The 9,971-nt window shown below is 50.3% G+C and overlaps 1 protein-coding gene across 4 annotated transcripts; it reads right to left on the reverse strand.

Moving 5' to 3' along the window:
• Nucleotides 1-158: 158 nt before the first annotated feature.
• On the reverse strand, nt 159-9,928 carry ARMC6 (armadillo repeat containing 6). 4 transcript variants are annotated; one of them, XM_083879796.1, is made up of 8 exons: nt 9,862-9,928; nt 8,990-9,146; nt 8,473-8,555; nt 7,069-7,639; nt 4,913-5,058; nt 4,036-4,167; nt 3,109-3,246; nt 159-1,260 (listed from the first exon to the last, which is right to left on the reverse strand). In XM_083879796.1, exons 2-8 carry the CDS (start codon nt 9,108-9,110, stop codon nt 1,048-1,050), a joined length of 1,404 nt encoding a protein of 467 aa, XP_083735922.1. In that variant the 5' UTR covers nt 9,111-9,146; nt 9,862-9,928; the 3' UTR covers nt 159-1,047. The 4 variants fall into 4 exon arrangements, with proteins under 4 accessions (XP_083735922.1, XP_083735923.1, XP_083735921.1 ...); XM_083879797.1 differs by having other exon boundaries at nt 8,990-9,143; nt 9,862-9,920; XM_083879795.1 differs by lacking the exon at nt 9,862-9,928 and adding an exon at nt 9,569-9,638 and having other exon boundaries at nt 8,990-9,143.
• Nucleotides 9,929-9,971: the final 43 nt, after the last annotated feature.

Below are 9,971 nucleotides of genomic sequence, written 5' to 3' on the forward strand. Positions count from 1 at the left end.
ACACGCTGACCTTTGCAATCTGCTGGCAAACAGCAGCAGGGCTGCAGGAGGTTTTTACTCACAAATTCAGGCACTGAGGCATTTCTCACCACCTTGTTTTTCCTGCTACAAACAACAACAACGAAAAAAGGCTCCACCAAAGAGCCAAGCAGGCCTGGGAAGGTTTGTATGGTTTTATAAGGTCGCCATTTCTACAGAGAATTATCACATTAAAAACATCCAACTCACAAAAACAGCAGCGGTGCAGGAGGAAAGGCTCAGCTCCAGAGCAGGGCTGGCACAAACGCCTTGAGCTGAGCCTTCAGAGCCTTTCTGGGGGCCTGCTCTGCCCACAAATCCACTCAGTCCATGAAATTCTTGGCCTCTTCACCACAATCAAAGCATTCCTGGATCCAGGGAAGTCCCAAGAGGTGACAAAGCCTGGGATTCCCAGTGTTTCCTGCAGCTTGGCCCTGTTTTGGAATTCCCACCTCCCCCTGCCACTCCCTGCCCTGCTCCTCTCGCTGAGGGACAACATGAACTTCCCTCCTGGACGGCTCCTTTGGATATCATCCCAAATCCTCACTTTGCTTGTTTTGTTTTGTTTTGTTTTAAAATCCCAAACGAAGCAGCGACAACGAGGGTGGGCTCAGCAGTAAAAGAACAGGGGGGACAGAAGGGAGCACATTCAACAAACGCTGGGAGATTCCTCCTCATCCAGCCCCTGAGCAGGGGGACCAGCTCTGGGCAGGAGAGAGAGCAGCTCCTGCTGTCACCACGGGGATCAGGGCAGAGGGAACAGCCCCACGGGGGACGCCGGGGAGCAGCAGATCATCTTCAGCCATGAGATGACCCAGGGAATGATCACTACAACACAGTTGGATTTTGCAGCCTGTGAATGCAGAAAAGCCATTTCCAGCTGTAGCTCCCGAGGGGGGAAGAAGAAGAAGAAGAAATTCCAGAAATTCCCTGCAGCCTCCCGAGCCAGGTTTGCTTCGGACACTCCGGAGTGATCCACGGGATTCCAGGGGCGGAGACGCCTCGGATCTTTCTCCTCTCGCTGAAAATTCACTGAGCCAGGCTGCCCTTTTGGCCTGTCCACAGCTCCCTCAGCTCCACTTTGCAGCCCAGGTCCCTGAGGGCGGCCCTGGCCACGTCGTCACAGTCCCTGTGGGCTGCCCTGGCCTCGGTGATCAGGATCTCTGCCCCCATCTCCAGGATGGGCCGGGAGAAATCCCGGCTGCGCGACACCAGGTTCCGGATCAGCATGCACGCCTGTTTCTGGGGACAGCAGGGAACACAGGGGTCAGGGGGACTGGAGGGAAGCCCAGGGGTCAGGGGGTTTTGTAGGAAAGCACAGGGATCTTGAGGGAAGGACAGGGGTCAGTACATTTTGAGGGAAGCCCAGGGATCAGGAGGTTTGAAGGGAACCAGAGGGGTCAGTAGATTTTGACGGAAGCCCAGGGATCAGGAAGTTTGAAGGGAACCAGAGGGGTCAGTACATTTTGACGGAAGCCCAGGGATCAGGAAGTTTGAAGGGAACCAGAGGGGTCAGGAGGGTTTGTATGGAAGCCCAGGGGTCAGTGGATTTTGTAGGGAACCACAGGGATCTTGAGGAAAGGGGTCAGTGGATTTTGTAGGGATCAGTGGATTTTGGGGGAAGCCCAGGGGTCACTGGATTTTGTAGGGAAGCCCAAGGATCAATGGATTTTTTTATGGAAGCACAGGGATCAGTGGATTGTGTAGGGAAGCCCAGGGGCCAGGGGGTTTTGAGGGAAGCCCAGGGGTCAGAGGATTTTGTATGGAAACCCACAGGTCAGTTTGTGGAAGCCCAGGGGATTCTGAGGGAAGCTTAAGGAACAGTGGATTTTGTAGGGAAGCACAGGGATCTTGAGGAAAGGACAGGGGTCAGGGGGTTTTGGAGGGAACCAGAGGGGTCAGGGGGGTTTGGAGGAAACTATAGGGGTCAGTGGATTTTGTATGGAAAGCCAGGGGCCAGTAGATTTTGTAGGAAAGTACACAAATCTTGAGGGAAGGACAGGGGTCAGTGTATTTTGGAGGGGAGCCCAGAGGTCAATGTAGGGAAGTAAGGATCACTGGATTTTGTATGGAAGCCCAGGGGTCAGTGGGTTTTGAGGGAAGGACAGGGATCACTGGGATTTTTATGGAAGCACAGGGGTCAGTGGGTTTTGGAGGAAGGACAGGGGTCAGAGGATTTTGAGGGAAGCCCAGGGGTCAGTGGGTTTCGAGGGAAGCCCAGCCATGGAAGGTTTTGGCACACCCAAAGCAGATCAGCTAAAGAGCATTTCCTAACAAACCCAAATGTGAGATGCTACAGAGTGCAACCAACTGTTCCCTGGAAGAATAAAACCCATGGATGTTATTCCCTGCTGAACTTTAGACCACCAGAGCTCTGTGCAAACCCAGCCAGGCAACACCAATTAATTTTTAGGTAACACTAAAAACTGTCCACTGCAGCAACCCCACTTTCCCACCCTGTTCCAGGCACTTAAACCACTCCTTCAGAAAACATTTTCTATTTTTTTTAATACTCTGGGAAGCACAAAAGTGGGCAGAGATCCTGCTGAAACCTGCAGGAAAAACCAAAGGAAATGCAGGTGGGTTTATTTGACTCTGGAGAGTGGATGGCACAGGCTGGGTTTGGAAAGAGCTCTTCCCAGGAGGAAAGGGAATGCCTGGAAGAGGAGTGTGGCACTCCAGAGTTTTAAGAACCTGCATCCAGGTGTGGATTTAAAACATCAATCAAGTTTTGCTCTGAGCAGATCAGGGTGACAAAAATAGGAAATGCAGGTGGTTTATTCTGGAGAATGGATGGCACAGGCTGGGTTTGCAAAGAGCCCATTCTGCTTTTCCCAGAAGGAAGGGGAATGCCTGGAAGAGGAGTGTGGCATTCCACAGTTTTAAGAACTTGCAGCCAGGTGTGGATTTCAAACCTAAATCAAGTTTTGCTCTGAGCAGACCAAGGTGACAAACACAAAGGCGCCACATTGAGTCGCTGCTTCCCAACGCCTCCAAAACCTACCAGAATCTGATTAAGAAACCAGGGAAAAATCCAAAAAAAATCAAAATAAGAGAGCCAAAACCTTCCTGAATCAGTGAGGCACATACCTGCACAGCCACCTCCCGCGGGTGAGCCTTCATGGCCTGCAGAGCTGCCAGGGCCCCTCCGCCCTCCATGATGACGCTGCAGTTCTCGGGTTTGCGCAGGGCCAGCACGCACAGGGCAGCACAGCCCTGCTCACAGATCTGCAACACACAGGGAATGTGTCACTGCCTGCCAAACCTGGCCCCAAGGCAAAGGAAAGTGGGGGTCCTGGCCTTTTAGGGATGTTTTTTGGGGTTTGGTTTGGTTGTTTTGAGGGTTTTTTTCCCATAGAGGAGTTCCGCTGCTCTGGCACGGGAGGGTAAACAAAGGGAGGGTTGGAATAAAGATCTTAAAAGTATTTCTAACCTTTGTGATTTTGTGTTTTGCCATGCCAGAGGTGTAAAAATGATTTTAGGGGTATTTCTGACTGTTATGATTTTTTGTTTTGGCATACCATAGGTGTAAAAATGATCTTAGAGGGATTTCCAATCTCTGTGATTTTGTGTTTTGCCATGCCAGAGGTGTAAAAATGATCTTAGAGGTATTCCTAACCTTTTTAATTCTCTGTTTTGGCAAGCTAGAGGTGTAAAAATTATCTTAGAGGTATTTCTAACCTCTATGATTCTGTGTTTTGGCAGGTGCAAAAATGATCTTAGAGATATTTCTAACCTTTTTGATCGTGTGTTTTGGTAAACCAGAGGTGTAAAAATGATCTCAGAGGTATTTCTAACCTTTATGAGAGTTGCCCAGCTGGTGGCTGATGGCCAGCACCCATCTGATCCAGGAATTAAAAAAAATAAAATTGAAATGGTGGGGAAAAAAACCTTAAATTTACAAAAATATTGGCTCTACAGTGGAGCATTCAAATTTTATCCCAAAAATACAGATCCTGCAGCTCCAGGTGAGCTCCATGCCCATCCCAATGGAATCCCCAGGGCCCAGGGGGTTACCTGAGGGTTGCCCAGGTGGCGGCCCATGGCCAGCACGATCAGGTCGGTGGCCCCGGCGTCCACGATGGCGTCCTTGACGTCGTCGTTGCCGGCCACGGCGCGGATGGCGCTGAGCACCTGCCTCACCACGTCCTGCCCGGGAACAGCCAGAGGGGTTAAACCAGAGAGCAAAAACCACCACGGAGGGATCTGAGGGACTTCAGACCTTCCCTCTGAGCCAGTCCCTGTGGTTTTTTATATTGTTAAGCTTGTTTTTTATAATTTACCAAAAAAGCAAATTCTGGTTTTCATGCCTCCAAACAATTCCCAAGCAATTCTCCAAACAACTCCCAAACAATTCCCAAAAATTCCAGACCATTCCCAAACAATTCCCAGACCATTCCCAAACAGTCCCCAAGCAACTCCCAAACAACTTCCAGACAATTCCCCAAAAATTCCCCAAACAATTCCAAAGCAATTCCAAAGCAATTCCAAAGCAATTCCCAGGCAATTCCCCAGATAATGCCAAAAAAATTTCCAAAAATTTCCTAAACAATTCCCAGGCAATTCCCAGACCATTCCCAAACAATCACGAGACAATTCCCAAACAACTCCCAAAAAAGTCCCCAAACAATTCCCAAGCAACTGCCAAACTCCCAGTCAACTCCCAAAAAATTCCCCTAAAATTCCCCCAAAATTCCCAAACAACTCCCAAAAAATTCTCCAAAAATTCTCCAAAAATTCCCAAAAATTCTCCAAAAATTCTCCAAAAAAATCCCAAAAAAATCCCCCAAAAATCCCAAAAAATTCCCAAAAAAATTCTCCAAAAATTCCCCAAAAAATCCCAAAAAATTCTCCAAAAATTCCAAAAAAAATCCATAAAATCCCCCGTGCTCACCGGGTGCTCCATGCAGTCGGCCAGCAGGGTGACCATGAAGTTCAGTCCCCCCAGGTCCACGATCTCCTGGCAGAACTCGTTCCTCACCGACAGCCGGGACAGGGTGGCACAGAGCTCACTGAGCACCCCAGAGTCTTCCCTGAAGGCTGGGGAGGGAGTCATTAACATTAGTTAATTAATTATTATTTGACGAAAATATCATAAATTTAATTATTATTAAATTAATACTGTATAATTAATTGAAGCCGTTTGCTTTGGAGTTAATTCAATAGGAAAAAAATTAAGTAGGAGGTTAAAATAGTGTGAAAAAACGAGTTTTGCTCTTTTAGAGAGATTTATAAGCTTAATAAAAAAATAAAAATAGATAATTGGGAGACAAAAGAGCAAAAGTTGCAGCTGGGGTGCCTCACCCTTCTCTTCCAATGACTGTCTTTTAAGGATTTCTGTTTTACATATTCAATAGATATTATAACATTATTTTTTGAGTTTTTATCTGTTTCAGGTATTCCCCAATCATCTTATCTGGTAGATTTATTTGTGAGTGGCTCTATCTGTCTTCTAAAGACTCCACATGGGTCTTCTAAATCTTTCTCTTGAGGTTTTTGGTTATTTTATTTTGATTGAAAACTCAGAAATTCAGCAGTTCTTATGCAGGGTTACAAGGTGACAACCCTCTCCTCACACCTTCTGACTTGGTCAGTTTAGATGTTACAAAGAAGAAGGAAAAAAAACCCAAAAAAATCCAGTATTTTTACTGTTAACAATAAAAAAAAATCTACATTCATCACCTTTCTAAACTCTATTAATAAAACACAACACAGTACAATTCTACATATAACATTCCTACTGATGTTTGCAAAAAAGCCAAGTATATAATATGCATTTATAACAACAGGAAATTAAATAGGAATCAGTGTGTTTCTTTTTAATGTGTTAAAACAGGAGAGGCGACACCTGCTCACTCTGTTCCTCGCCAGAGTCTGTCTCTTCTACCTCAGCAGAGACAACAGGTCCCTAAAGCTCTAAAATCCTTCCTAAATACAGTGAAAAACTGTATTTAGCTACTCCATGGGTTATCAGCAGCACCACGGAGGCACTTTTTGGCTCTCTCAGGGCACATGGATGGAATTAAACCCCATTTGAGTGACAAATTCCTGGATCACCTCTGAGGAGCTTCAGGTTACGAATGAAAATGAGAGAAGAAACCACAAATGACAACGAGAGGAGATTCCACGAGGTGGAACAAAGTGATTCCCAAAGATAGTAAGAGAAGAAATCCCAGGTGTTCATTTTTCCCTTTTCCAGCCTCATGAGGACTCTCAGCCCATCATTCTCCATTCCCCACTAGCACCAACACCCCTGGGGGATGTCCATTTTTACCTTTTTCAGCCTCGATGAGATGAGGACTCTCAGCCCATCGTTTCCCATTCCCCCTTTAACACCAACATCCCTGGGATGTCCATTTTTACCTTTTCCAGCCTCATGAGGACTCTCAGCCCATTGTTTCCCATTCCCCATTAGCACCAACACCCCTGGGGGGTTCATTTATACCTTTTCCAGCCTCAATGAGAACTCTCAGCCCATCATTCTCCATTGCCCATCAGCACCAGCATCCCTGGGATGTCCATTTGTACCTTTTCCAGCCTCGATGAGATGAGGACTCTCAGCCCATCGTTCCCCATTCCCCATTAACACCAACATCCCTGGGATGTCCATTTTTACCTTTTGCAGCCTCAGTGAGATGAGGACTCTCAGCCCATCATTCCCCATTCCCCATTAGCACCAACATCCCTGGGGGATGTTAATTTTTACCTTTTCCAGCTTCATGAGGACTCTCAGCCCATCGTTCCCCATTCTCCATTAGCACCAACATCCCTGGGATGTCCATTTTTACCTTTTGCAGCCTCAGTGAGATGAGGACTCTCAGCCCATCGTTCCCCATTCCCCATTAGCACCAACATCCCTGGGGGATGTTAATTTTTACCTTTTCCAGCCTCAATGAGGACCCTCAGCCCATCATTCTCCATTCCCCGTTAGCACCAACAACTCTGGGATGCTAATTTTTACCTTTTCCAGCCTCGATGAGATGAGGACTCTCAGCCCATCGTTCTCCATTGCCCATCAGCACCAACACCCCTGACAATGTCCATTTTTACCTTTTGCAGCCTCGATGAGGACTCTCAGCCCATCGTTCTCCAGCACGATCATCTTGGCGTGGTCGTGGGCGTGCCCGAAGGGCACACGGATATCATCATCAAAAGTCATCACCCTGAGGGCTGAGGCCGCTGTTTTAACCACCTCAGCGCTGTCCCCGTGCTGGATGATGGCCCCAGTGAGCAGAGGGAGGACCCCAGCCTTGACAAAGTCCTGCCTGTTCTGCTCGTGCTTGAGGCAGGCGTGCCTGACGCAGCGCAGCCCGGCCAGCGTCATCTCCGCGTCCTCCTGCCTCTCCCGCAGGCTCTGCAGCACCAGCTCCCGCCCCACCGCCTCCAGCAGGTCTGGCTGCCCGTCCAGCAGGGCAGAGAGGGTGGAGAAGGCCTGGAGCAGTAAATCCCTGTCCCCTGCAGCCAGCTGGAGGGCGGAGAACACCACGGGGTAGGCGCCGTTCTGGCCGGCCAGGTAGCGGAAGGCGAGCTGCTCCTTGCACTGGGCAGCGAAGGTTGAGAGGTGTTCGGGCAGCTCAGCCATGTCTGCCTCTGCCACGGCTCTGCTCAGGGAATCCAGGGTCTGTGGGACACAGCAAGGGTTAGTTTTGCACCTGAACTGTGTAGGAATCTGTCTATTTTTAAGTTGAAAATCAGTTTGGTGTTATAGGAGCGAGCTGCTCCTTGCACTGTGCTGTGAAGGCTGGGAGGTGCTCAGGCAGCTCAGCCACATCTGGCTCTGCTCAGGGAATCCAGGGTCTGTGGGACACATCAAGGGTTAGTTTTGCACCAGAACCCTGCAGGAATCCATTTACTTTTAAGCTGAAAACAAGCAATCTGTTTATTTTTAAGTGTAAAATCAGTTTGGTGCTATGAAAGCAATGGTCGTGCTGAAGCGTTTTGTGCACAGAACCCTTGGAGGGACATTGTCACCACTGTCACTCATTGTCACCACTGTCACACCTGCACTGCCACCAGTCTGACCAGTACCAGGTGAGCTGGGTCCAACCAGCACATTCCAGCTCTGCAAGTGTCCACAGCCACGTTGGGTAAATGGAACTGGTCCCCATTGTCACCAAGAGTGTCACCTCCTGTCATTCCCTGGGACACCTCCAGGGATGGAGAGCCCAAACCTCCCCTTCCCATGAGGAAAATCCCTCCTGATGTCCCACCTGAGCCTCCCCTGGCTCACCCTGAGGCTCCTGTGCTGCCCCTGGGAGCAGAGCCTGAGCCTCACCTCACTCACCCAAATCCTCCCCTGTAAAAGGAGCTCTTGGAAGTTTCTTATATTTGCAGAATAAATGGGATTAAGTGCTTGAAGAGCTCCCAGAGAAATGGGGCAGAGGCAGAAGTTGGCCTAGTACTTATATTATCATTATATAACCCTGATCCTGAGCAGCAATTTGCTCTCCTTACCAGCAGGATTTGATGTTTCTGTCTCTGCCCATTCTCAGAGGCAGGAGGTCGCACAGCTTTCACAATATTGCTCAGGTCCACACCTAAAAGGGGAAATAAACCAAGTTTAATGTTGGTCCCAGGATGATCAGAGTCAAATAAACAGAGTAAGTTCCAGTTTCTAGGGAAAAGCTGCCAAGTTAAGCACAGAGAACAAAGATGAACTTGTTGTGAAGATGCTGGAAAGTTCAATGCTGACTGTAAGGTCAAATTCAGCCTGGAACAAAGCTAAGTGTCAGTTGAAGGGGTGGGGAAAAAGAAGGAAATTGATTTCACTGACCAAATTTCACCCCCCAGCCTCCCTCCAACCAGTTTTACAGTCATAATTAATCTCCAAAACCAGGTCAGCATTAATGGTGTCTCTGTTCCACTTCACAAAGGCTCCTTCCCAAGGCTGCACGACCCACCTTTGCCTGCAGGATATTCCTTTAAACCTCGGGATTTGTAAAAGCCCAGCCTGCAAAAGGCACAATAATACCTTGGGACTCGAACTGCTGCACAGCTTCCCTGACGGCCTCCTCGGGGTCCATCTCGAACTCGGTGATGTTTTCCTGCACGGCATCATCAAACGTCTCCTGGGCGATCTGTTTGGAGCCCATTTTCCCGGGATGGGGTGGATCCACCTCCGTGCCCTGCTGTGGAGAGAAACCGCTGCCCATTTCGGTGCAAAACCTTCCAACACCCACAAGGGGCTTGTTCTTCCTCAACACAAAAGCTCAGAGCTCTGGGTCAAAAATATACAGTCAAAGGCACGGTCGGTTCTTTATTCAGCGGGGAAAATACGGCAAATAAGAGGGATAAGGAGACATTTCAGGGTTGATATGGGGTTTCGGGATGTGGCACCGTGACAGGGCTCTCGCTCAGCCCTCAGCCCGCCCTGCCCCGCTTCCCCCGGGCCCCGCCGCATCCCACACCCCTTATCTCCTCAGCAGGCCCCGCCAGCCTGCGGGATCGCACCCCGCAGCTCCCAGGGACGCGGAGAGAGCCCCAAAGGACGGCGGCGGTGCCGGAGGAGCCCCGAGCCGCACTCACGGCCCCGCTCCTCCTCAAGACCCACCTGGGCTCCCACCGGCCGCCCCCGCCGGACAAAAGGCGAGGGCGGGACGGCCCCGCTCGGCCACCGTACGCCGGCCCCGCCCTGTGCGCATGCGCCGCCGCCCAAATTCGCGCCGCTCGCCCTCACGCCGTGCGAAAAAGAGCGCGGGGCGCCGCAGCGCGCATGCGCACCGCTCCCGCGCTGCGGCCGCTCCCATGCACGCCCGGTACGCGCAGCGTGCCCGGGCGCGCCCGCAGGGCAGCGGCTGCTCCATTAGAACGGGCGGCCGCTCTTCTCGTTCCCGTCCCGCTTACCAGCAGCGCGCTCGCACCGTTAGTACCGCCCCGCGCCCGCGCCGCCGGCAGGGGATGAGGCGGCTCCGCGCGGCGCAAGCGCGGCGGGGCCCGGGGGCGTGGTTAACGCA

The sequence above is a fragment of the Zosterops lateralis genome (assembly GCF_965231275.1).
Source record: "Zosterops lateralis genome assembly, chromosome: 29".
Lineage (NCBI taxonomy): Eukaryota > Metazoa > Chordata > Aves > Passeriformes > Zosteropidae > Zosterops > Zosterops lateralis.